General features: G+C 47.2%; 7 protein-coding genes and 1 non-coding gene across 8 annotated transcripts; 2 read left to right on the top strand and 6 right to left on the bottom strand.

Moving 5' to 3' along the window:
• Positions 1 to 276: 276 nt before the first annotated feature.
• GGS25DRAFT_487475 (Calcium/proton exchanger) lies at positions 277 to 3,181 on the bottom strand. Its single transcript, XM_049260718.1, has 8 exons — positions 2,966 to 3,181; positions 2,343 to 2,674; positions 2,017 to 2,228; positions 1,699 to 1,932; positions 1,148 to 1,639; positions 984 to 1,095; positions 835 to 920; positions 277 to 777 (listed from the first exon to the last, which is right to left on the bottom strand). The coding sequence occupies exons 2-8, from the start codon at positions 2,629 to 2,631 to the stop codon at positions 667 to 669; spliced, it is 1,536 nt and encodes a 511-aa protein (XP_049118081.1). The 5' UTR covers positions 2,632 to 2,674; positions 2,966 to 3,181; the 3' UTR covers positions 277 to 666.
• Positions 3,182 to 5,040: 1,859 nt separating this feature from the next.
• GGS25DRAFT_514053 (family 81 glycosyl hydrolase) lies at positions 5,041 to 7,523 on the bottom strand (the record flags this gene model as incomplete). The annotated part of the gene is made up of 6 exons (XM_049262947.1): positions 5,041 to 5,087; positions 5,167 to 5,591; positions 5,647 to 5,735; positions 5,789 to 6,090; positions 6,138 to 6,282; positions 6,348 to 7,523. The coding sequence occupies 6 exons, from the start codon at positions 7,521 to 7,523 to the stop codon at positions 5,041 to 5,043; spliced, it is 2,184 nt and encodes a 727-aa protein (XP_049118080.1).
• Positions 7,524 to 8,933: 1,410 nt separating this feature from the next.
• On the bottom strand, positions 8,934 to 10,084 carry GGS25DRAFT_487464 (uncharacterized protein). The gene is made up of 2 exons (XM_049260717.1): positions 9,715 to 10,084; positions 8,934 to 9,652 (listed from the first exon to the last, which is right to left on the bottom strand). Exons 1-2 carry the CDS (start codon positions 9,839 to 9,841, stop codon positions 9,012 to 9,014), a joined length of 768 nt encoding a protein of 255 aa, XP_049118079.1. The 5' UTR covers positions 9,842 to 10,084; the 3' UTR covers positions 8,934 to 9,011.
• A 291-nt stretch (positions 10,085 to 10,375) lies between these two features.
• Positions 10,376 to 11,502, bottom strand: GGS25DRAFT_245859 (DnaJ domain-containing protein). Its single transcript, XM_049257160.1, has 2 exons — positions 11,251 to 11,502; positions 10,376 to 11,174 (listed from the first exon to the last, which is right to left on the bottom strand). Exons 1-2 carry the CDS (start codon positions 11,384 to 11,386, stop codon positions 10,432 to 10,434), a joined length of 879 nt encoding a protein of 292 aa, XP_049118078.1. The 5' UTR covers positions 11,387 to 11,502; the 3' UTR covers positions 10,376 to 10,431.
• Positions 11,503 to 11,705: 203 nt separating this feature from the next.
• Positions 11,706 to 12,236, top strand: GGS25DRAFT_520911 (cytidine deaminase-like protein; the record flags this gene model as incomplete). The annotated part of the gene is made up of 1 exon (XM_049263969.1): positions 11,706 to 12,236. The coding sequence occupies one exon, from the start codon at positions 11,706 to 11,708 to the stop codon at positions 12,234 to 12,236; it is 531 nt and encodes a 176-aa protein (XP_049118077.1).
• Positions 12,237 to 12,718: 482 nt separating this feature from the next.
• On the bottom strand, positions 12,719 to 12,794 carry GGS25DRAFT_t43. Its single transcript has one exon. It is a non-coding gene; the product is annotated as a tRNA-Lys (tRNA).
• Positions 12,795 to 18,393: 5,599 nt separating this feature from the next.
• GGS25DRAFT_531047 (Piwi-domain-containing protein) lies at positions 18,394 to 22,158 on the top strand (the record flags this gene model as incomplete). Its single annotated transcript, XM_049265456.1, has 5 exons — positions 18,394 to 18,680; positions 18,737 to 19,899; positions 19,948 to 20,186; positions 20,248 to 21,394; positions 21,455 to 22,158. 5 exons carry the CDS (start codon positions 18,394 to 18,396, stop codon positions 21,763 to 21,765), a joined length of 3,147 nt encoding a protein of 1,048 aa, XP_049118076.1. The 3' UTR covers positions 21,766 to 22,158.
• GGS25DRAFT_531045 (MFS general substrate transporter) lies at positions 22,159 to 24,503 on the bottom strand (the record flags this gene model as incomplete). The annotated part of the gene is made up of 4 exons (XM_049265455.1): positions 22,159 to 23,156; positions 23,241 to 23,289; positions 23,424 to 23,567; positions 23,658 to 24,503. 4 exons carry the CDS (start codon positions 24,501 to 24,503, stop codon positions 22,375 to 22,377), a joined length of 1,821 nt encoding a protein of 606 aa, XP_049118075.1. The 3' UTR covers positions 22,159 to 22,374.
• Positions 24,504 to 25,991: the final 1,488 nt, after the last annotated feature.

Genomic DNA, 25,991 nt, shown 5'->3' with positions numbered 1-25,991 from the left:
TCCGACCCCTCCAACCCCCACAGCAATTGGAGAACCGAGGAGACATTCATCAATCGATTCCACATTTCTTGAAAGGTATCAGGGTAGATGGGTAGATGGGTAGATACATAACTTTTACATCGTAACTTTTAGATAGTACATTGTACATCCTTTTATAAGCTCATTGAAGCCTCAAAACTAAACGGAAGAGGATAATATGCTCCCTTGTGTTTACTCCCTCTTTTGACCCAGGGCCGTATTCCAGTTTACCCCCTCCAAAAGAAAAACATAACCCCCCCCCCCCAAAAAAAAAACCCCCCAAACATTTGGTGGTACTACCTACAGCTTGTGCCGTCTTTTAAAGGGGTTTCTGCCCAACCAAACTTACTAAACCAACTACTAGTTATACACGTGAACAGACGAGGAAGAGGCACAAAAACGAAAAGGGAAAGAGGAAAGGTACGTTTGAATAACTTGATGAGAATATGGGATTTCAAGGGAAACCTCGTCGAGGTAGGTAGGCACTACTTCATAGTGCTATTGTATAGTAGTAGTAGTAGTACGTTCCCACACGTCATCAAGTGATGTGCCGAGTGGTTACGACGTGGTAGAATGCGAATACTTGCGCATCTTCATACACGGTAAAACTACCCCTTAAAAAGGCCCGGGCATTGCAAAGACAAAAGATCATGTCGAACTGATCAAGCTGCTAAGCTTACCAACCACCCAATCGGTATCGAAGTACGCACTAGGAGTGACAAAGAACGCGAGAGCGATAATAATATACAAGGCCATTAACTAAACATGTGTTAGTCATACGGACCAAACGTTTGTAGGGGAGACGGGGGACATTACCATTGCGCCTTCGAGATAGTTCGACTTTCCATCTTGGACCGTGTAGATCACGACCAATACAGCCAACGCAAATGAAACAGTTTCAACTAGAACACCCATGTTAGTGCCACGGATATACCAAGTGGATAGTAAGAGTTGAGTCAACGTACAAGTCTCAAAGTGCAGATCCATATCCCTATCCATAATCCATCCAAGCACCACGAGGAATGGAGTCACGAACAGAGCAATCTGAATACTGGAGCCAATAGCAACTCCCAAAGCCTAAACTCCAAATTAGATTCATCCTAGTTGAAAGTTTCGTGACCTCTCTTACCAGATCCATCTTATTCTTAACCGCCACGACAACCGCAGTGACGTGTTCCGCGGCATTGCCCACGATAGGAATGAGAATAAGACCAATGAAGCTTCGGCTAATGTGCGCGCGTTCCACGAGAGCATCGATACTTTCGACCAGGTAGTCGGCGCAAATAGAGACCAAAACCGTCGTGACAATGAGGACAGCGCCAGCAGACCACGGACTCATATGTACCTCTTCTTCCACGACTTCGCCATGTTCCTGACGAACCGGTCTTCGTGTGTTCTCGGGGAAGTCATCGCTAGCTGGTAAAATGGGTTCGTCATGTTCTTGTTCCGGGTCGGGTCCAGACTCAGCGCTGAACAGCGTATGGTGGGTTCTCAGCTGGAACCAAAGGTAGAGGACATATAGAATTAATAAAATGATGGCAGTCCCGCGAGAGAGGGAGAGTATGACGCTGTTGCGTTCCGCAGTATCGCCACTCTTGCTATTATTTATAATCATAAACAGCTACATATGTTAGCATTAACTTCACAACAAAATGGTATTGGCGAGGGCAAGATGCTTACAGTTCCAGGCAGGATCATAGAGGCAGCGGACAGTGTCATTAATGAGGCGGTGGTCTGGGCGGTGATGGTCTGGAAGCTCTGCTCCTGGGCATTGCCATCTGCATCTCGCATATTGACGATACCACCAAAGAAGAAACACATACCCATGACAAGTAACAGATTCGACAAAATCGAGCCAATCATGGAAGACTTGACAACCTCGATCTGCTTGTCCCTTAAGGCGATTATACTAACCTGCAAGGAAGTTGGTCAATAAGCTTTTTTTTGGCACATGCGACATGCGACATGCGTGGAACCGAGAGTTGGGGGCCATCTTACAATCAGCTCTACCGCATTGCCAAAAGTAGCATTGAGCAAGCCTCCGAGAGCCTCGCCCAGCTTGGCAGATATCTCCTCCGTCGCGAATGAGAGCACGGCAGCCAGGGGAATAATGGCGAAAAAGTTAATGGTGAAGACAGCGACTGGATCCCAACCGGTTTGACCAGCAATGATACCAATTGGTACAGCCACGAGTAGAACGTTGACAGGACCTATCAATATCGGACTTAGTAATGCACATTCCCTACAACTCCGAACCCGGAATTTACATATACATCATAGGGATGAATATGTAACAATTGTATTGCTGGAGTGGTTATACGTACTGCTTAATAAAGTGGCCTTGGTAATATGCCAGACATGCGCCGGATATTTCACCCATGGCTTCGAGTTGTCGGTACCCGGCGTGTGCTGCGCATTGAAAAAGAACTCCCAGGCCCCGCCATGACTGTGGTGGCTGCCAAAGCCATTGGTGCCGACGTGGTTATTTCCTAACAACGCAGTGCCCTCGTGAGGCTCACCATTCTCATAGGAATGGCCGGGGTTCGTCAAGCTCGTTACTGTCTTGCGAATTCTCCATTGGACACTTGGTAAGTTGACTGAATTATTTTCCATCGTCACGCGTCATAGTTAGCCAAATAGGACATATACCAGGGATCTAGCGACTGTTACAGTTTCCACGGTAACCAACACGGCATTCTCTGCCGAGTGTAGCAAGGAAGGTAGACAAGAACGGTAGGGTGTGAGGCGAAGATAAAGGAGACTGGAAGGAAAGAAGGGAGGAGGAAGAGGGTAATAGGGATATGATAGTGATAGTGAGATAATTAATTGGGCATTCAATTGGATTGGGTATGTAGGCAGGCAAATAGGTACAAATAGGTATATCGAGAATAAACTGAAATGAAGAGGAGCAGACAACTGGAATATTAGGTATAGATCTGGTACTTACACATTATCAAGGAGGCTTGGATATTTCCCCCCAAAGGTAACGATTAAGAGAGTGCAATTTTTGATTGCACGAGGCGCAGACAGGCGGACGGGCAGACGGGTAGAAGATAGAGCCCTTTGTTACTTTTTTTCCGTTTTTTTCTTGTTAGGGATTGGAGGGTTTGTTTAGTTCAAGTTGAGATGACTACCAGGTAGCTCCTAGCCCGGTACGATGTAGCTTTGGAGTTATTTAGTATGGATTGTAGTATGACATATGTATCATTGATGTATGTACCTACATCAATAGTTCAATGTTGTATGTACAGTAGGTAGGTAACTTCAAGTTAGTAACATTGAAGTGAGTAAGGGTAAGTAAAATGATAATATAATAAGCGCAACAACAATTGCTGAGCAACGAGTTAAGATCACCACTACTCAGTTAGCTTGACCGTTCCTGGCTCAAAACATTGCACGCTTCGTTGTTTTGTTGCTTGTCGTTTGGGCTTAGAAAGTCTTGGATTTCTTGGATTTCTTGGATTTCCTTGGAGTTCTTGGTATCAAGAAATAGTAACTACCTAGGTATATAGTACCTAGTACATGTGTTTCGTACGTAGCGCAAATCTTAATTATGCCAAGGCCCTTCTTCAAATGTTCTCACCTCGATGTCACTCTGATTCAAACTAGGTACAATACATGTACATAGTTACCTTCTTATTCTTTTCTTCTTCCTTTTTTCGAAAATCCAACAATGTGCGAGTCAGAATATTGTCTCTGAATCCTCCGTACAAACAAAATTTCTTCTTTGTTGACTGTGTGTACATAACTAGTATGCATCCACGCGTAAGTCCTGACGTCGTTCCGATATCAAGAATATCGAACCGGTAAACTTGAGCTAAACCTGACCTTTTGCTCCACTACTCCACTGCTCCACCGCAACAAGGTGAGCGAACGCATCAGACCTACCACGGTACTCTGCAGTAAAACGTGGCCGTAGCTCTAAGGGTGTACGAGGATTCAAAACATCCAGGGGTTTGGGCGGATGTTTTGCACCTATCAAATCCAAGCAAAGGAGATAACGCAAACTTATTTCACCAGCTCCGGGTACTATGCGTACGAACTTTGGCAGGGGTTCTAGTACTAGGAACTTAGCTTCCAGAGCTCTGAATCCTGACAGTTACATCATAACAATCGTTGGAACAGGATCAAAAATAGAGATAAAAAAAGAATAAAAGAATAGTCAGACCTCACAATAGGAAAGATAAAACGAGCAATAGAGGTAACTAACATGTAGTTAAATAGACTTATTATTCCAACTCATTACTAATACAACACTTCCAAATATGCCAATCACCGAGCTAGATTTGATGCAAGGCCGAGGTGTATGTACGATGAGCAGTTAAAATTGCTTATGCAGATACTACGTATTGTAGGAAAATTGCCAAGCGTGGCTGTGACGGGCAACAGCAAATGTCGTGAAACTCCAAAATTGAAACGGAATGGGCATAAAAGCTACCCTAGGCCTAGGTACCTACATGTATGATGCAAAAGCCTATTGTACTACACAAGATAACTAAGGTGAGGCCTCCCTCTTGTTACATAAGCACTGCCCATTCCATGGTTATGGCCAGGTACAGGTATGTACGACTTGTCCAGTGGTACGGCAGATCTGATAATCGGGTCTAAATCGCTTATCGATAGTTCCATATAACGTCATCTACGGATCCTCATCTCCATGTCGCTGGTACGCAAATGTGATTTGTTATGCTGTAAATCCTTCTTATGTATTACATAATACTTTCAACTGTCGCCGATGGACTACTCCGATGTCATGCCATGCGATGCCATCCCATCTCATCCCATCTAACAAGATTCATTTAGTTCAGGTGTCAAGAAACTCAAAAAGTCAATTTGTCTAGGTTTATCTGTAGGTAGGTACTTATTCTAAAATGTGTATGTAAGGGGCCTGCCTCCTTATTCTATCGTTGTCGTGAATCCCCGAATTCTATCTTCTAGCTGTAATCATTATCCATTTCGTTATCCATGCTTAAAAATAACTGACAAGACCGTCAATGCTCCCAATATGTCCAGGCAATTCATCTACTCGATCATCAATGTGTCGTCTTCCATGGACCCAATAGAGTTCTCTATACCCATCACATGAAGGCTGAAAGTTATTGTTAGCCTTATAAATCCCGGGCCCACGATTGCTAGGTAGGAACTTACCTGCACAATACGCCAGATACCACGTCAAAGAGGCACCCCCATCCAGCCACATCTGGTCAAAATCTTTCCGCGTGAAGAAGTCCCATGCGGTCTTAGGGTCGACAGTAGCCAGATTAGCGTAAAGAATTCCTTTCCAGCCTCCGTCGACCGTGTCAGCCCGCCCATTGTCGAAATACGTTGCCCACTCTTGTCTCACAAAGTTGGCAGGTCGAGTGAGTTTCGTGCTGGGAAGAAGCGGTATCATATGAATGCCCTGGACATACTCTGGGTTTGTCCCAAAGTATGTGGTATGGTCACATTTATTTTCAAACAGGATGCCAGCAACCCTGTTTCCAATAAACTCTGGGGGTTGTATCGTATTGTCTTCTGTGTAGAGGTAGTATCTGTTTAGTGAGCGAGCGATGATGGCTAACATCAAATTGCCCCTATAATTCATAACATGTTAGCCCTTGAAGCAAACCAGGTAGCATACCACCTTACCGGGCTTCCATGTTGGCATCTTTGATCGTCTTTCCCCACATCTTGATGGCATATGCGTGCATCGCGTCCTCCGAGCTCGATTCTTGATCCTATACACTAAGTTAGCATCAGATCGAAGACCTGTATCTTCGGCAGCGCTAACCTTTCCGTCTGCGGTCTCATACAGACCATGAGCCCAGCTGTGGCCATGGTACCAGTCGAAGTTTCGGGAGACTGGGAAGTATTTATCCACGGGCGAAGGGTTAGCGATGTCTCTGACTAGTGTGTTTACATAGTCAACGTTGTCTTTGGTTAACCAGCCAGGGTCAAGATATCCAATTATAGAAGCCGCATAGATGAAATAGCCGTAGTGAAAATGATGATCATTGTAAAAGGTGTTGCCAAAATCCGCACCATCATTTCCAGTTTGGTAGGTTGCGGAGGAGACAACACCTCCCCAAGCAGCTGCTCACGTCAGTCTCTCCTCAAAATTGTGGAAACAGGAGTCTCACATTCATAGTATAGCGGAAACTGCTGTTTGTTTGTCGAGAATCGAGCAAAGGCAGCCTTTAGTTTCCCCAGGCCGTTCTGGGCCAGTGTCTTGTTCTTCAGCAAGTCATTGGCCGTAAGAGAAATTCCAGCGAACTTTGCAAGCGCCTATCAGGATATTAGCAACCGATATACGGGGTAGAGAAAGGGAAATAATAAGGCTACGACAATACCTTTCCGCTGAAGTACATTGAATTCTGGTTAGATTGCTGGTCTACATCTTGAGATGTTTCGTTTATAGCCGCTGCACTTATCGTGCTGATTGCCGAGCTTTGCAGAGTCTTTTTCTCGCCCTCGACCGGATCCCAAGGGGCGAACCCCATCGAGACAGGCATATGCGGTTCAACCATCGTCCACGAATCTGCAACTACTCCTGATGCCACCCCTTTGGTTGTGGTTTGTAATTTGGCCGTCGAGACACTTTTGTTGGTAGCATCATCGAAACAATCCACATGGTGAGGTAAGGCGTACATCAATAATGTAGAGTTTGAGATTCCCGCCTTCTGGAATTGAAACGTGTAGGAACCCTTCGACCCAGAGACCGAGCCAGATAGCGTGACATTCATTGGGTACGCCCCAGCTGAGCCATCTATGACAGATTCAGCATTGCCGGGATCCTTGGCAACCTGAACGATGCCGTCAAATGTTTTATTGGCCCTGGCCATCTTGTTGTTGACGACCGTGAGATCAAAGGGGTCGCCCTTCGCAGAGTAGGCGTATACATGCCATACTTTGCCATCTTCCAAGTACAAAGTGTACTTAGTAACCCCTGGCTTTGGCCCCCTGATCGATTTCGTAACTGTTTTGAAGTAGATACCGGTATTGATGACCGGAATTCCCCCCTTATAAACAGCTGTGACGAATCCCATGCCTTGCACTAGTGGAAAGGTGATCAAAGGGTTGGAGGTGGAGTTTACATGTAAATTTACATTGACCGAATGTGCAGACAAGTTATCTGTCGTCAAAGCGGTCTTTGACCCAAGTTCCATCGCTGAGAGAGCCAGCGACTGAATGCCAGCAGGGTTCAAAAAGTATTTGGCCGCACCTGTCTCATTTGATATATCGCCGTAAACTCGCTGGTTTGCTTCAATATGTGAGATGGCTAACCCCCAGCTGGACGCGGCCCCCTGACCTCGTGCCCAGACCAGTGAATACGGATGAACATAGGTGGGTGACGTCTGGTTACCAAGGAAAAAATTAGCGTAGAATTTATTCGTGCCTATGGGCGTGGGACCACTAATCCCCTTACGAGGCACAGGATGATCCTTTTGGACTTGGAAGGATGATGCAGGAGGGGTCGTTGCAATCGGTGCCCCGAAGATATTTGACGTTGTGGCTGTTGGTCCCATCGTGGACGGATCTGACGGGGTTTCGTCTGGCTCTGGTGACTCTGGAATGGCGGTTGCTTTGGGAACTGTGTTAGTCTGAATGGGTACTTCTCTGTCTGTAGTTGTAGTGTTGCAACTAGTTCTATTATACCCAAATGGCGGAGGAAAAGTTCGCAAGACGGTTGGAGAGGCGAAACTTGTAGGGGCTGTTAGAAGTTGATAGCCTTCACGGTGAGGATCTTGGATCTCCGAGACGTTGGAGTATTTCTTTCGGTAAGGATCTCGTCCTGCGAGCCCGTCTTTGGGGTACGGGTTAGTCTCAGTCCTCCGAATCCAAAGCCGGGCTGTGAGTACAGTGCTAACCTGAGCTAATGTCAGTATCCAATTTAAAAACAACATAGTCACTTGAGTAAGGGGGAAGAGGGGAAAAGAAATATTGTTGATATTAGTAGTTATGAGGCTCTATCAAAATAGTCTCGGAGCAGCCAGCGCTTCGGTCAGAGTGTTCTTGGTTGTGTGGTATCGTGAAGATGCAATAAATAACAAGAGATTTCATAACGATCATGAAAATAGTTGAGATTTCCAAGTTTGATGTGCAGAGACCAAGCCCAAGACCCAAACAATATGGGCCTTGGATGGATTATACGTGTTCTTGGATGACATGGTGGGTGATTCGTGCTGAGGTGTTCAAGAATGATGTTGGTGTACCGGGCGACGGTTGAGTCAGGACCGACAACGCCAAGCTACGTGTAGAACTAGTGATGCTAGGAATGGGCTGTCTTGAATAGGGGCCGGAGAGTCCTACCTATGTAACGGGTCCAAGCAATCGAAGGAGTCTAGAAGAGTCACTGGAATGAGATCGGGTGTTGCGAATAGCGTGGCTATGTCTGGAACAAAAGTGGTATAAAGTCATACAATATAGGAATAGTGAAAGGAGAGCAAGTAGGAATAAGTAGGAGCAAGTAGGTTTGGGTTAGTAAACTGAGGCCTTAGGACTAATCAATAAGGGATGTGAGGAATATCACGATGAATCGGATATATACTAGGTGAGGTGTGTAAATAGATGTGTCGGACAAGAATGAATTAACCTCCAGGGCTTAGCTTGACTGATTTATTTAGATGCTAAGAGAAACTACTGCCTATAACTGTTGAAAGTTGCAACTGCCTTATGATTGCTCACCTCCGCATGGTTTACCTAATAGTAAATGGGTAACGTTTCTTACTTACTAGGTATTGTACCTAGTAGGATAGATTATGAGAAGTCGCTACCCGAATCAAGATGGAATCGTGAAGTGCAGTGGTAGTTACTGAATTTCTAATAAAAGAAAAGCAACTTTTAAACCCTGGACGGCAAGACAAACCCGGACCCACTTCAGTAGGTAACTTATTACTAGTATGTACAATGATCAACGAGCAATAACTAGTCAAACATCAAGTCACAAAATGCATTATCTATACCAGTACTTGAACTCAGTAAACTAGTAAAACAGACAATAAAGCTTTCCTGAATTACAGTCCTAATGCGTCGTACTCACCCTTAGTATATGCATTTTTACTTTCGCGTCGAATCGAGAGTACCTCTTTCGCAAGCTTCCTTCGCGTGTCTGTAGCCGTCGTCCCGTTATATGCCGTCTGTGCATATTTTCCAGAAGCCGATATATTTCGCTTCATCCTCTCCTTCTTATCCGCTTCGACATCTGCGTCGGCCATATACTCCTTCTTACAACGGCGCACCTCTCTGTTCTCTAATATCCATGGTCTACTGATGACATCTTTCCGAAAGTCGCGGATCTTTTTCCAGAACTGAACCTCGTACTCGGTCGATCTGATCCGTTGCATCTTATGGATTTTTATCTGCTTCTGGTCCCTGTAAAGATTCGTACTGCCTTTGACGTCGACGACCATTCCAACATCGATATCCGAGTGCGCACCCGGAATGGAAGCGGTGGCATTGGCCGTTTCTCCATCAGCGCTGGTTTTGGTGAGGCCAGGGTCTGGCTTCGGGAGACTTGTTGAGCACTCAATGCACTCGCCGCTACTATCGTCAACTGTATAAACCCGGTTGCTATAGTAGTCGTCGATCGCGACTACAACCCCAACAATTCGAACCCATCGGATCGGGTGGTTCAGGTAGAATAAGACATTATCGGCTATTTCATGATCAGCCCCAGTTCTGAAGTAAAGATGATACGCTTTCTAGGTATTTAAGTACCTTGAAATTCAGGCCGACGCTCAAGGCCATGAATATCGGTAGCGCGTAGCGGACACCATTTGTCAATGGTCGGGGATAGGTGGAAGCAATACGCAGGGTAATACACGAGCGATTCCGCACTGATCATCGAAATTTGTGGGCTGGCATTGAATTGCCGGAGAAGGGAAGCAATACTGGCGAGTCCGATAACTCCAGCCGTATGGTGTAAAAAGAGTTGAAGTTGGTAGTTATGCTTAACAGAGCTGACGCGACACGAGTGGAAAGCTACTAACCTTAGGTAGTTTACTACCTAGTAGTTACAGCCTTACAGGTCAAAAGCTTGGTCACAGCTACTGGCCGCCCCGCTTATTACATACCTGGTACCTAGTACTACCTAGTATTACCTACATATGTAGGTTAGGTAGGTACTTCAAGGCAAAGTACCTACATACCTAACTTACAGATAACCTTAAAGGCTTAAACAATCCAAACTTAGGTAGATGTAGTAGCTATATGTAAGCTCTTGGTAACATCGAATCCCGCACTTGCTATGTTGTGGGTTGATGAACATTTTATTCATAGCAACAATTAATAAGCTAAATATGAAGCTGATAAACTCAAGCTAAGCGCATAATAATCATGATAGCATCCATCCTTTGTTTCCCATCGTGATACCTAGACGCCTTAAAAACATACCAGCAAAAGATAGAAGAGGCCCAATGCTCTAACCTAGTTTCATCACTTCTTCCTTCCCCTCTTAAGTCTCGCAGCTGCAGCTTGGAAAGCTTCCTCCGAGGGTTCGTCCTCCGGCGACGCGCGCTTCTTGCCCTTCTTCGAGCTTGGCGCATACTTGGCTTCTAGATCGTCCAGGAAACTGCTTCGCCCTTGCTGGTTGCGACGGATAAGTGCAGCCAGGTCGTCCTCGGACGATCCCTTCTTCCCCTTGCCTTCCTTCTTGCTCTTCTTGCCAAAAAGTTTGTCATGTACACCTAGTTCCTTGGCGTACTCCTCAGCCTCGGTCCCCTCATCCCGCGCAGCCTTGACTCGCGCCTCCCGCGACTTCTTGCTTTCGTGGGTGTAAGCCTTGAAGGCGGGGGCGTCTTTCTGGGCAATGGCCTCGTCGATGATGGCGCGGAACCGCTCGTCGTCTTCGAGGACGTCGCTGAGCATTACCGTTTCGTAGATCCTGTCCATCTTGCCCTTGTGTTGCTCGTACGCGGCCAAGAGGTCGTCTTTTTCTTCGTCGGAGCCTTTGTATTTCTTGGCGAACTTTTCGATCGCATCGGCGGAAACCGTGTCGCGGTACTGCTCCCGGTAGAAATCCGACCAGCTGAAGCCCTCCGAGTCGACGATGGACTCGGAGGTTGAGCCTGTCTCATCGTAGCGCTTGCGTCGTGCAGGGTCGGAGAGAACGGCGTACGCGAAGGCAATAGATTGGAAAGTCTCGTGTGCTTTCTGCTTCTGATCTTCGGCGACCTTGTCTACATTGAAATAAAACACTTAAGCATACAGAACATAGAACCACGTACGGTTTAGATTATATATTGTAGAACCTACCTGGATGATTTTTAAGTGCAAGCTTGCGATAGGCTGATTTGATCTGGCTCTCGTTTGCCGTGCGCTCTATACCAAGGACCTCGTATGGGTCAATGACAGGCGGTTCGCCATCAAGAAGGTCATCAGAGTTATCCATAATCAGTAGAGATTAAAGAAGGGGCCTACGATGCTTGAGGGTGAGTATGTCCTAATGATGTAAATCGTGTAAATGAGCTACATATGTAGATCGCGTTACGTAGTACACGCGTTTTTGGCTCACGCGATTTATCGATAAGCATTTGTCAATTAACGTTAGTTACATACTTAAATTGCTATGGCGGGGTTTCTTTAACTTACGTGGGGTAATACCCATATTCATTGACATATTGATGTCTTTCACGTGCCAACAACCATACTGCCATATAATCAAATCATCGACACACCCTGACAACCACGTTTCCCAACATTTTTGGACAATGGTTGAAGTTACCCTCGATAAAATAGAGAATATAGAGGCGGGAGACCATCAATCATACTTGCAACTTGCTTTATCGTTAGCCACTCAATCCCCGCCAAAGCCCACCAATTATCGAGTCGGTGCGGTCGTGGTAGACATAGCTACGAATGAGATCCTAGCGACCGGTTACACGCTGGAACTTCCTGGAAACACTCATGCAGAACAATGCTGCTTCGAGAAACTCGCAGAGAAGTATGGTGCCACTGCTAGCCGACTAGGCGAAGTGCTTCCCGGCGAGGTTGCGCTTTATACAACAGTGGAGCCGTGCTCTTACAGACTGAGCGGTAACCTACCTTGCGTGGATAGGATAGTAGCGATAGGAAAGACGATCAAGACGGTCTATGTTGGGGTCCAGGAACCAGACAAGTTTGTCAGTGATAACTCCAGCAAGCGGAAATTGAAGGATGCTGGCATTGAGTTCGTTCATGTTTCTGGCCTCGAGAAGGATATCCTGGAAGTTGCGACAGCAGGCCACGAGAAATCTACATGATTTCCGAGTATGAATGATCCGAATGATTCATTTATCATTAAGCTACGAGCCTACATGCTACTGATATGAAGTACAATGTATGCCTTCGAGACTAGTGCAAGGTGCGAAGGCAGTCGGGTATTCCCAACTTCGAAGGATGTTCTTTGGGGAGGTGGGGGCTGCCTACCTAAAACCGAGTAAGTAGAGCGACGTGAGGAAATCGCGTATATAAAAAAAAGTGTTTTTTTTTTTAAGTTCGCTTTATGGAGATACACAGCATGTCGTTCTTCACTTCATGTATCAAATATGTTAAAGTTTCAAACTATAAACTTCAATGGAAACAGTGACCAATAAAGAAACAAGACTAAAAAAAAGGGGAAAAAATTATTGCACCTCAAAGTTGAGTGTTGAAGCTCTCTATTACAGAGAGGCATCAGGAATTGAGCCCGATGCGGGGGTCGAACCTTCCAAGTCTGTTAGTCTTATGTAATTCGGCGCATTGATGGCAGATGATGTAAAGAACTTACCCGCAACCTTGAGATTAAGAGTCTCACGCTCTACCGATTGAGCTAACCGGGCTTGTGAGCCAGTGGTGAACGCTCGGTGAATTATTTCGTATTATAGCACTTCGGCGTGCACAAAATTCAGGTGGGGGTCCGTTTGTGGTAGGCACGTGATATTAGAGTCTAAAGGTTTAGGGTTGGTTACATAATGTTAATCTAATCATTGAATGTAGTTAATTGGATTTATTAGTAAAACTTTACTAAGGAGGGACGAGTTAAATGTAAAGTTTTACTTAATAAAATCGTGTAGTGGAGCCGTGCCTATGAGTGAAAATTTCAAGCTCGGACTCTGTTTCCCGCAGAAACTGATAAGATAAGGAGCTGAGCCTCCACAGCCTCAATTCAGCCACTTTCTATTTAATTCCATTGATAAGATAAGCTCAGCCTCCACAGCCTTAAATCAGCCACTTTCCATTCAATTCCATCCATTCAGTTCCATTCTTAATAATCAAAGCTGACTAATCCAATCCATCTTTTCTAATTCTTCCATTCCAACTTCTTCTTTTCAACTTTTTTCCATTCAATCCATTTAATCCATTTGATCCATTTGATCCATTTGATCCATTTAATCCATCTTATTAATCATCTTCAACACCACTACCTAAATCAAATACTTCAAGAAATATTTGAAATAATTGATTTACATGGTGGTGTTGAAGGTGGTGTGGAAGGTGGTTTGCTGGATTTGGGGGCTGAAAAGCGATGCACCCAATCAATCAATCAACAGCTTGAAAAGTTGGCTCCAAACGTTTCACTTTTTACTAGCGGCTCAATAGGTCCAGATTTGAGCCAACAGGATGGCTTCAATTTCAATAGGCTTACTAGCGCTTAGTTTGCCTGACTGTTTGCCTTGGATGGTTGGGGTACGTACTGATGGAGCGTGCTCTAGACCGGTCTATATAAGGGCTCTCAACCCCCAAGCTGTTGTAATCCTTTTCTTCCTCCTTTCAACCACTTTTCAGGTTTCAAGGGCTTTCAAGAGCTTTTCAAGAGCTTTTCAAGAGCCACACAGCCCCAACCCAGTTGATCTATTCAATTGATGGCTGATACACCCATTCCGAGGCGGGTCGGCCGGCCCCGGAATGCTGCGCTGCCGCCGCCGCTGCCGCCGCCGCTGCCGTGACCTGCTCCAGGAGAGCTTTCGGAGCTTCCTGGAGGGTTTATCCCTGACGCTAACATGTACCATCAGCCGTAAATCCCCCCTGGGGCAGTCCCATCGCCGCAAGCGGTTCCCAAATACAGCCGGCCTCCGACAACCGGCTTTCCTCCGAACCTCCCTCCCATACTCCGATAAATCCCCCCAATCCGACAATTTCTCCCCATCCGGCCGAGCCGATTCCAGCCCTAATACCAGTAAGTCCCGGCGCATGGGTTGATCTAGGCTTAGTAGATGGGGCCACTTGGTATTCTCAACAATATCATGTGGCCTGGAGGTATGTATAATTTACTCTTTTCACGTGTGAGTCCGGTCCGTCCATTACGCCGGTATTCCGACCGTCACGTGAGTACCACGTAATCCATGCCAAAGGATCCCGTCGTCACTCGCGTGAGTATTATGTAATCGGTGTCTGATGTGAAAGGAACTTACCGTCACGTGATTGTTATGTAACTATTGCCTTACGTGAAAGAAAGTGCCCACCCAAACTGGCCAATGCCTGGCTTTTAATTGGGTTAAACCATTGGGTGATTTAAACCTGTTTTTCTTCTTTTCGAGCGGAGCGAGCAGCACTCCGCAGGAGCCGCCGGAGGCATGATTAAATGTTTAGTATTTAAAAAAAAAAAAAAAAAATTTTAATAAATGAATAGTACTTAAAATCAAAATTGTTGCGGAGCGACGATTTTCCAGATATCAAATTAGTAAAGTTTTACTAATTTAAATTGCTTGCAATTTGCCGGGTATTTTTATTAAATTTAGCCTTGGACACTATTAAAGCTTTCAATGCTCGTCTCCCTCTATTATGAGATGAGGCTATAAAACTCTACATAATTACATATAACTACCTAGTAAGATTGAAGGTTATTATCGGTTGAGTACGAGATACATATGTATTCGAACCTGCAATTTCCATCATTGAGCAAGATCTGCCTCTCCTGCCAAACGTCGAGTCCCCGGCACTATGATACACCTATATACCTAAGTTGGGCAGGTATGTACTACATGTAGGTAGTAGGCCAACGTTAATATGTACTTCAACATTTATTCTTTTAGCAACTCTCTCAATGATCTAGCTACAAGAAGGAAATAACACATCATCTTATGTCATAGGTAGTGCGTACTATGCCGTACAGGTGGAAAGAAAGTGTAGCAAATGTCTCCCTCCTGTTGCCCCCATCTGCCGTAGGCACCGACGTTGACGTACCAGCAAACGCACACGTCAACTACTCAACCATGGAGGCATCAAGGAACAATCAATCGACAGTCTTTGATTCGGCATAGAATTGAGAGGTTCTGCAAGTCAACCGCACAAGTGGACTTCAACGCCCTGAATCTTGATTTTGTATCTGCTTGATATATTGACACTTTCGTCATGATTGGATTCTTTTGTCTCGTCCCACCCCGATACTGGTAGGCTGAGTGCCTCGGAGCCATGGCAGAATAAAATCGACTCAGACGCCTATTGGCAAACCAGCCCTAACTCACCTTCTATCACATTCGTTTATTATGTTGTACAACGTTGATATACGAAAAAATAAGACGTGAACATCCCACGCCATATAATGAGTCATACTTATGGTTGTAACCTACATATGTAAGTAGTCGTGTAAACAAACGAACCATGGGGGGTGGCTTTCTTCCGTATGCTATCGCTCCAACTTCCGATCCAATGACAGCATCCGATATGCAGATTTATGTCACATATCTGCTTTTTCAGCCACGGTGGTTCAAAAAATATGTAAATTACTTGGATAAACCCATGTTGGGTTAAATATCTTGCCTACCTAGAAAGAAAAGAACATGCCATGAGGTACTCACTACCTTGTGGTAAACGGAACAGGGGAATATGTATCTTATCCTTGAAGTCGCCGCAAGTTGAGGAGCTTTCTGTGGGGACAAAGGGCTTGAGTGATGGAACGGCCCGGTAGTGTCACTTGTCCCCGTGGGGACGAGCTCTGTCAGATAGATGTCTAGGTTTCGCTATTCAGATCTACCTAATGCTTGGTACAGACACAAGATTCAAGATTCTTTTGGTTTCTCCGCACTAGTAGGTAGTCATGGAGATCGAGGGCAACAGTAGCTACACAGTACCTATCTAAATTCTAGGTTACATGCCACTAGTAGACCGCTTGATGGATTTTAAAGAAACTTTCTGCGAGTTCCAACGACATCTGCTCCAATAGGAACTACTGCAAGGCGCCGTCCTGCGATGCAGACAGGAGTAATGTGGCTGCCTCGGGTTGTGGTGTCTGCATACAGCCCACATGGACCTAGTTGATGGGCTGATGAGGCTGAGGTTCATTTATTGCTCATTGCACTAATTGTACGCAATGGACTATCTCTGTGTCAAAAAATACCTCGAGAGTTATACAAATTGCACGATACATCTGTATGATTCCGTGTTGTAAGATATGCATATCGGATTGTGATTTGTGTGATAAATTGCTGTATAGGTTCCTATTTTCTTATGAAATTAGGCAGCTGCTTCTCGGGAGAATCTGGTACAGGTGCGGATAATGTTTTCATTGGGCTATTTGGAAGTACTTGACATGTTGGCGAGCCTTTCAGGTTTAGCTGCCAAAAGAGACATGTCATATTCAGACAACAACCATTACATGGTACAAGTACATACCTTCTTGGTAGGTACTACCTAGTAGGTACAAAGTAGTAGCACCACTGGCCTCATTGCACCACCACTCTGATGTTGAGGCGATGTGATGTTGATATCTGTGTCTACAGGAAAAAGGGGGAAAGGGCATATGATGTTGCTGGCGGTATTAAGCTACATACCGACGTATGTAGGTATCATACAATCTCTAGACTCTGGTTGTAGGTGGTCAACGTATGACGCCAGTATTCACTGGCAGCTAAATGCGATATGTATGTGCACATGTAGATGTATCTGCAGCCTGCGTTCTCTTACGGTAAGTTGCAGTTGGGAAACGCCACGCAGAGGTTGCGGGTTGCGACAGATATAAGGCAGACCTGAGAGCCGTGTAAGTGGAGTAAGTGGATCTCAAACGCGAAAATGTGCCTCGAACGGTTTAGCTGTCTAATGCCAACATGGTCCTACATGTAAAATAAAAATATTCACATGTAACTGTGCATATACTGGATTGAGAAAGGAACATAGAAGAATGGTACATACATAGTACCTACATATAGAAGAACAATGAAAAAGAATATTGGAGAGGAAAAAGAGCAATCGGAAGCAAAGGGCTTAACTATCTACTTCGATGTGCCTAATGCCTTCCTTTACATATAGGTCTTGATCAATACATACCTCTAACCTACATAGTTAGTTAGTTATAGGGTATTTATAATACATCATAATACATACATCAATGATGTGGGCCTTCCTAAACTTTAAAGTTCATGGGTATTGGAGGTCGTTATGTGGGTCTAACTTTTGGGTATCGCTGTAGTGCCCTTGCTTCATCTTGCTTCATCTTCTTCAACGTTGAACTCAATCCGATATTTCACTCCCTTACCCCCCCTCCCTCTCCCTCCACCTTTTTCTACTCTCAACATCTCCCTTCAATCAAGGGGATCTAGTCTGTTAGACCTTGACTGGGTTGGGCTACCTACATTAGGTAGGACCACGACCAAGATTGTGTCCCGTTCACCGTTTTCATCTTAATATTACAATACACACCCCTCATCAATCCGTTTGGGCTCTTCGGAATCTTACTGCGGTATTCTACTTCTACCTACTCCAAGTTAAGTAGATACACCAAAAACAACAACAGCAGCAGCAACAACAGCAACAACAAACACCTGAAAAGAGGCGGCGAGGAGAGAACTGTTTGCTCTCATTTTACTTCAAAGAGGCAGTAGGTAAAATCAGTTGTATCGCCTGAACAAAAACCCCTACAACTCGTATGTAGGTACCTTGATTCCCTATGTCTAACGCCCTAACACCAATCACTTTCAACAAACATTGAACCCAACTTCCTTATGCCTTTGACAATCGAATTGCTGCTCGTCTCAACATGCTCCTGGAATACATACTTGATTCCTCGGCCTTTTCATGCCCACCTAAGTACTAGGTGCCCAAGCATACATCGTACCAACGCGTACAAATCATATAAAGATCTACACATATATCCTACCTAGTCAACATATCCAGTCCGTCCATTTGTACCACTTCTTCAGCCTCTTTCATCACACTAGGTATTACCTAGGTACCAAAGAGAATTATCGAGATCCAGATCTTACCCTCATTTCGTGGACGACTAGGAACATTGCAACAAGAAGCATTCTAGCCGTGCCTGATACCTTCCATGATACCTATTCCCCTTAATCCGGAACTGATTGACAGCATTATTCAACCTGTTCAAGTACCTACCAACATCCCCGCACTCAGTAGTCTTGATTCCTCTTAGGCAATGATACTAAAAATTAGTATAGCTCCATCGAATTTTCACACGTCTTCTCTATCACTGTTTAAAGTCCAACAATGTCAGACCGCGGCAGAGGCAATCGTGGACGTGGTGACCGCGGTGGCGGGGGACGAGGTGAATACCGCGGGGGCGGGGGACGAGGCGATTACCGCGGCGGTGGGGGCCGTGGTGGGGGCCGCGGCGGTGCCACATTCTCCGGACTAGGCGATTATCGTGGCGGTCGTGGTGGTGGTAGAGGAGACTTTCGCGGAGACTTCCGCGGTGGTGGTCGAGGTGGTCGAGGTGGCGGCGGGGGCGGGAGGGGCGGGAGGGGCGGGTTCCAGGGTGAGGATCTAGTATTCAAGTAAGTTCGGGTTTGTTCCATTACCTTTTCAAGACCGAATGCTCACGGTGATATAGACCAAATGCCGCGCCTCGCCCAGATCAAGCAATCAGCCAGCTAGAGGACAAGATCCTCAGTGACTTGGGCATGGCGAATAAAATGGCAGCCCTCAAGGTCTCGCCGGCCAAAGGCTCCAGGCCATCTACCAACGAGCATCTACCTTGTCGCCCTGCTTATGGCACCAAGGGAACGGAGGTCATACTTTGGGCCAATTACTTCACGCTAGATGTGAAGACCCCTCCGCTATATAAGTATGCTATCAAGGCTACAGGGCCTCCGAAGAGGCAGGGCCAGGGCAAGAAAGGCGAAAGCTCCAAGCAGAGCAAGAAGGGTGACGAGCGCCCTGAAGCTAAGGGACTAACCCTGAAGGCACTCATCAAGTTAGCTCTAAACCAAGTCGCCCAAGGAATTCCCTACGCGACAGAGTTCAAGAGTCAAGTCATCTCGACCGCCCCTCTCCGGCTACCGGATGATAAGACGATCAAAATTCAGTATGATGAGGAGGGCAAAGATTTTACGTACGAAGTCACATTTAGTCCCGCACCTGACGTTGACATGGATGCCCTGCGGGCATATATCCAATCAATGAATGACCCGACCGGTGATACTAAGTTTCCAAAGTTTGAGGCGGCTATCGACGCCATTAGCATCATCACCGGCTACTATGCTCGATCAAACAATAAATTTGCCGCTATTGGCCGAAGCCGGTACTTCCCGCTCAATATGGAAAATGAGATGTTCTCGTTGGGTCAGGAAAACAACAGAGTTATCCGTGGATATTTTCAGAGCGCGCGACCCGCGACAGGCCGTCTTCTGCTAAATGCCAATGTATCCCACGGGGTATTCCGTCCTTCCGGAAAGGTGTCTGATTTGATGAAGAATTTCGGATTGGCACAACCACCTTACGCCATCAACAAACATCTGGATAAACTGTATTGTCAGTGTAGGATCCCACCCGAAAAGGCAGTCCCAGGATCGAAGGGTGGTCAAACTAAGGAAAGGTTCATGAGAAAGAAGATACATGGTCTTGCCATGCCAGGAGATGGAATTGGCGACAACAAACCAAGGGTGCCACATCCTGGTGCTAGAGCTACCGAAGTGGCGTTCTTTCTTTCTGGTTCTGCTCCTTCTGGGCTACAAGTAGATGCGTACTGCACAGTAGCCGACTACTTCCAGAAAAGTATGTATCGATGCTTCCCCTGATTGTCGCAAATGCTAACTAGTGCAGAATACAACTACCGGGTCGACCCAACAATCCCTGTAGTGAATATCGGCTCAAGGAGCAGACCCAACTACCAGCCTGCAGAATTACTTGAGGTCATTCCAGGGCAGCCCCTCCTCCGCAAGACAAATTCTAATGAAACAGCGGCAATGATTACGTTTGCATGCCGGTCACCATGGGCCAATGCAGCCTCTATAAGCAATATTGGGCGGCAGGTTTTAGGCCTCGACGGTAGTCAAAAACTGGTAAGCACTACTTTCGTGGTCATAAAATGGTAACCCTTAACTAATCACCAGCTGCAAATAGACTGAATTCAAGGTCACTGCGGGAAAGGAACTCCTAACCGTGAGGGGTCGTGAACTATTACCACCCAATGTCACTTATCTGGACATGAGAAACAAGAAGCGTAATATTCAGGTGACGGAGGGGAGTTGGAATATGAGGGAGGTGAAGGTTGTCAAACCGGGGCGTCCGATCATGAAATGGGCATGGATCAACATTTATACCTCTGCCTTCGACAAATCTCAAACGGACGAAGATTTGGCAGTGATGCGGGAATGGATCGCATTCATGCGCAGTATGGGAATTGCTATGGCGGACGCACCCATCAGATCCGTCGCCGCAACCCTGGCATTCAACAAATCAGTAGCACCTATCGATCCCCTGAGGAGCAAGTTCAAGGAGCTCCAAAGGGAAAACCCTCAGCTCGTATTCGTGATACTCCCCGGTAAGAAAACCGACACCGAGATATATAACGCTGTCAAACTCTTGGGTGATATTGAATTCGGGTATCACACTGTTTGTGTCCTTCGCAGCCAACTTCTTAAGAAGAATGTACAATACTACGCCAACGTCGGGCTAAAGGTCAACATGAAAATGGGAGGCGTAAATCACAAACTAGGCAACGATATTAACATCATAAAAGATGGCAAGACTATGGTTGTCGGATACGATGTCACGCACCCAACTAATCTAGGAGGAAACGCTGCGGGTCTTCCCAGTTTAGTCGGCATGGTGGCCAGCATTGATCAAGACCTATCCCAATGGCCGGCCTCGGCTTGGTCTCAAGCTGGGAAACTCGAGATGCTGGACGAAAACTTGATGGAAAAGTTTGCCGAGCGCCTCAGGCTATGGAGTAGGCACAATAAGTCTCAGTTCCCCCAGAACATCATCATCTTCCGTGATGGTGTTTCTGAAGGTCAGTTTGAGCAAGTGCTAGATAAAGAGCTTCCTTTGATACGAGAAGCCTGCACCAAACTATATCCGGCTAAGCAACAGCCGAAGATATCGGTAGTGGTATCGGTCAAGCGTCACCAAACACGCTTTTACCCTACCGATCCGAACCATATGACCCAGAAGTCTCGAAACATCAAGAACGGAACGGTTGTGGACCGTGGTGTCACTCAAGCAAAAGTCTGGGATTTCTTCCTGACTGCACACCAGGCTCTTCAAGGTAAGTTTGCCCCCATTTCACCCACCTATCAAACTGCATGCTAATTGTTTCCTTCCGTAGGCACCGCACGACCGGCCCATTATACAGTATTGCTAGACGAAATTTTCCGCTCGACTCTTGGATTGGAGGCGGCGAATGGCCTGGAAGCCTTGACGCATGAAATGTGTTATCTCTTTGGCCGAGCAACCAAAGCCGTCAGCATATGCCCACCAGCATATTACGCCGACATTGTCTGTACTCGGCAAAGAGTCTATTTGGCTGACCATTTTGACCGTTCGGAGACACAATCTCAAGCCAACACCGAGAACACGAACACAATCACATCACCACGCATCCACGCAAACTTGGCAGACACGATGTACTACATCTAAAAATCCATTGCCTCTTGTTCATCATGTTATTACATATGGCTATCTACAATGTTTCCAAGTTCCACGTATGTCTCACAGACCTTACGGGAGATACCTGGCGACCTGGCACCTAATTGCACTCGAATATAATTTGTTTGGACGGATCATAGACGCCTATGTTAATGGAAGAACGAAGACTTGACGTATTATGAGAATATGTGCGTCCATGGCGGGCTGCACCATTACTGGCATCCATTAACATTTGGCTTTGGTACTGAAATCGGAATCAATCTCACGATTTTCGAAAAAGAAGAAGAAAAAGGCAACATTGATCACACGTTTAATAGCTTTAGATCTGAAACAAAATTTTGGCACCAACTCTTTGCCAAACTTGTGTGATTGTAGATTAGAACCCCCAGTGATGGCTATGAATCACCCAGTATTAACTACCTAGGTAGGTACTATGTAGGTAGCAGGTAAATATGTAGGTGCGAGTAGTTTTCCCTGGATGGTGTCAGACCTCATCCATCATAGTATACTACCCCACGTTAATATGCCATATGTCCGACTCCAGGTAATCAGTATGAATGATTAAAGATCTCATCGGGTCAGAACTGCTAACCTACCTACCTAACCTGACCTAGGCTTCTTCTGCAATTTCCTCGCCGCCTGGAGCTCCCCGGCGCCCTCGCACATGGTGTCGAATTCGGGCGCGGGGGTGCAGGCGCGCATCGTCTCGTAGCAGGCCCTTTGAAACGGATCGGGGCCGCCGGACACCTTCTCGATCTTCTTCCACTGCAGGCCCAGAGCGGCGAGGAAGGCAAGGGCGGCGGCGGCAGCAGCGATATAGTACGTGTGCCGCAGGCCTCCCATGTACGCGGCGAGCGCGGCCTCGAGCGCGGCGGGCTCCCCGGGGTGCGTGGCGGCGAGCACCTCCCGGATCTGGCTGGCGCCGCTGTGGATAAAGGGGGCCGGGTCGAGGGGCGGCTGGGCGCTGGCGAGGCCCCGGATGAGGCCGTTCTGGAAAACGGTCTGCGCCACGGCGATGGACAGGGCGCCGCCGAGGGACTGGAAGAACTGCACGCACGAGGTGGCCTGCGGCACGAGCTCCCGCGAGACGACGTTCTGCACGACCACGACGCCGGCTTGGAAGCCGACGCCCGTGCCGAGGCCGTCGAGGACGAGGAAGCCGAAGACGCGCGCGAAGGGCGTGGAGAGATCCAGGGTTGTGATTAACCCGGCGCCGACGGCGACCATGGCGATTTCGGTCAGGATGAACGGGTTGTAGTACCCGGTCGCGGTGATCAGGGCCCCCGAGACGATGGAGCTCACGACGACGGAGATGAGGAGGGGTAGAAGCTTCATGCCGGCGTCTATGGCGCTGGCGTCTTGGATTACTTGGAAGTAAAGGGCTAGAGGGGGTGTGTGGCATGGGTTAGATGGAAACCTGAATGAATGGAGAAAAGGGGTAGGTGGGTAGGTGGGGATATACTTACACAGGTAGTAAATAAGGGGAAAGAAAGTCGCGCCGAAGAAGAAAGCGAACTGTGATAACATTGAGTAAGAATTGTGGCTACCTATTTACAACCTCTACAGAGGCAATACACACAAAAACTAGTAAGGAGGCAGAAAGGGGAAAGGGAAAGAGGTGGGGAGGAAAAGCACGAGAACAAACTTACCAGCATAGCGCACAGAACGTTGCGATCCCTGAAGAATCTCGGTGGTAGCAACCCCTTATCCTGCTGACGGTGCTCGATGCCTACGAAAATCAGGAGCATCGCGCCGGAGCCGGAAAAGAGGCCAACGATTCGTTTATCGCTCCACTATAGGCAGTTGTTAGAGTTAGTTGAGGAATCCCTAGGTAACAAAGTAACCGGAAGCACCCAGCAAAGCTGTTAGATCACGACACGTACCGGGAACTGCGCGCCGCCCCACTGCAGCGCAAGGAGCAACATGACGACGGCGGGTACCAGGACCGCGGCGCCGGCCAGGTCGAGCTGGAGGATGCGCTCGAGGGCCGAGAGCTTGTTGGGGTTCCTGTCGACCCTCGTAATATTTAGAAAGAAAAAGATGGCGACCATGGCGACGCCGCCGATGGGCAGGTTGATATAGAAACACCAGCGCCAAGTAAGGTGGTCTGTGAAGGCGCCTCCCAGCAACGGCCCCGCGACGGACGCGACCCCCCACATGCAGCCGAACATGCCGAACATCAACGGTCGCCTTCGCAGGGGCAAGGTGTAGGAGAGGATGACGAGGGAGCCGGAGAAGAGGCCCGCGCCGCCCATGCCCGCGACGGCGCGGCCGACGATGAAGACGGACGAGGCGGGCGCCGCGGCCGACACGAGGCTGCCGATCTCGAAGATCGCCACGGCGCCGAGGTACACGAACTTGATGTCGAAGGTGCGGTACACGCGCCCGTACAAGGGTTGCAGCGCCGTCGACGTCAGCAGGTACGCGCTGCCGTACCAGCCGATGTCCCGCACGCTGCCGTACTCGCCCGTGATCTTGGCCAAGGCGGGCGCGATGATGGTCTGGTCGAGGGCCACGAGGAACACGGCCAGGCACAGCGAGAGGATGATGAGCCAGAGGCGGAGGCCCGAGGGGTACGCGTTGCCGTCCTCGTCCTGGGGGAGGACGTTGGCCTTGGATGATGCGTGCGAGGGGGCGGCGACGAGGTCGATGTCGTAGAGGCCCTTGTCCTCCCAGGGGCCGGATATCTCGATCGAGTTCCTGGCGGTCTCTTCTGCCGAGAGAGACATTTTTGGTTAGTTTAGTCGATCTGGTGTTGAGATTTGTAGGTAGGTAGGTAGGCTGGTCAGATCGCGGTGGCTGTAATCTTGGCCTTTGTCTAAAATCGATGCCTGGCAGAAATTATACGTGTCTCGTCCGCGGCGTTGAACTACAAGATTTAAAAAAGTGTGTAATTTACTAGAAAACTCACCAAGAATCGTCGAAACAATACTGACAACCGGCAGATACAAGTCCAGAGGTGCTGTCCATAGTGGTAAGGGGAAAGGGGCTTCGGGACCGCATCTCGGATACGGGACGAAATAAGCTCAATGTGAGCTGCGGCATTCACGTTTATTTCTATGTATACCGACAGGAATGAACAGGTACCTACTTGTATACTGGGTATGTAAAGGCCAACCTTCGTTATTAGGGTTTAGGTTACGATTCCCGTCATTAATCACCGCAACTGTTTCTATTAAGGTTCCGAAGAGCATCAGATTCATCTAAACACGAGCGTTTGTTCCCAAATATTTGAGAGTTTATGCCTGTGCGATGTCTAAGTCCGGATATTCTAAGTTAGTTGAGCGTTTACCACACAGTTATTCAAAAAGCTCAATATCTACCTACGCCCCGTTGTGATTATGAGAAGGCTGTCCCTTTCCCCTTTTCGTACCATCTCCTATGCTGGTGCACCAACTACATGTAACCAGCAGCGGCCTGACTGATGATACGTGATAACGGTGAAAATATGTCTTCCCGGTCCCTACAACTGATGGCATATGAGAGGCACGAACGGGGGAAGTAAAGAGCCAACATTGAGACAAGTCATGGAACCCTTTCACATGAAACGGCTGACCCCAGTGATCAGACAATGAACTATCTAGACTTTGCACTTTCATCTAGGTTCGAGTTTTTTGATAATAGTAATTCATCCATTGCCGACTGCCGACTGTGAGGTTTATAGTCCCTTGAGTAAACATCGATCTCTTCCGCGAGGGATGTCTTGAATAGAGCCTTGAGAGCAAGAGCTGCAATGTCATTATGCATGTCTAGCATGAGGCGAGTGTATTGCTTGAACGGATCGGTCAAGATAGTTGATCACTAACAACTACTTTCCTATTCAAGTCAAGACCATGGCCGTTATCTGTCAATAAGGGGGAGACATCAAAACGGCGAACAGAGGTACATAGATACCTATGCACTCTCAGCATGTTAGACCACGTGTTACCGAGTGACCAACTGAATTTGTGATATTCGACTGGCAGTCAGTCAGTGACCTAGATTTCAAAAAATGCGGCTGTGGTCAGGCAGAACACCTAGTCCTTGAGTCTTAGTCGCCCTAACTATCTCGGCGCGCGATGCGTATTGGTGAGGAGACGTTGGAGAAGTCGAGCTACGCCAAAACGCGTCCAGGGGTCTTTTCAGCTCGTGGGTCTTGATGGTAGGCGGCTAATACTATTGGACGCTAACACTCACATTTGCCCGAGTAGTATGAAAATTTCCTCTCTCCTCTAGGA

This window comes from Hypoxylon fragiforme (assembly GCF_022984875.1).
Source record: "Hypoxylon fragiforme strain CBS 206.31 chromosome Unknown GGS25scaffold_4, whole genome shotgun sequence".
NCBI classification, from domain to species: Eukaryota; Fungi; Ascomycota; class Sordariomycetes; order Xylariales; family Hypoxylaceae; genus Hypoxylon; species Hypoxylon fragiforme.
This window is presented reverse-complemented; position numbering and strand designations above follow the sequence as displayed.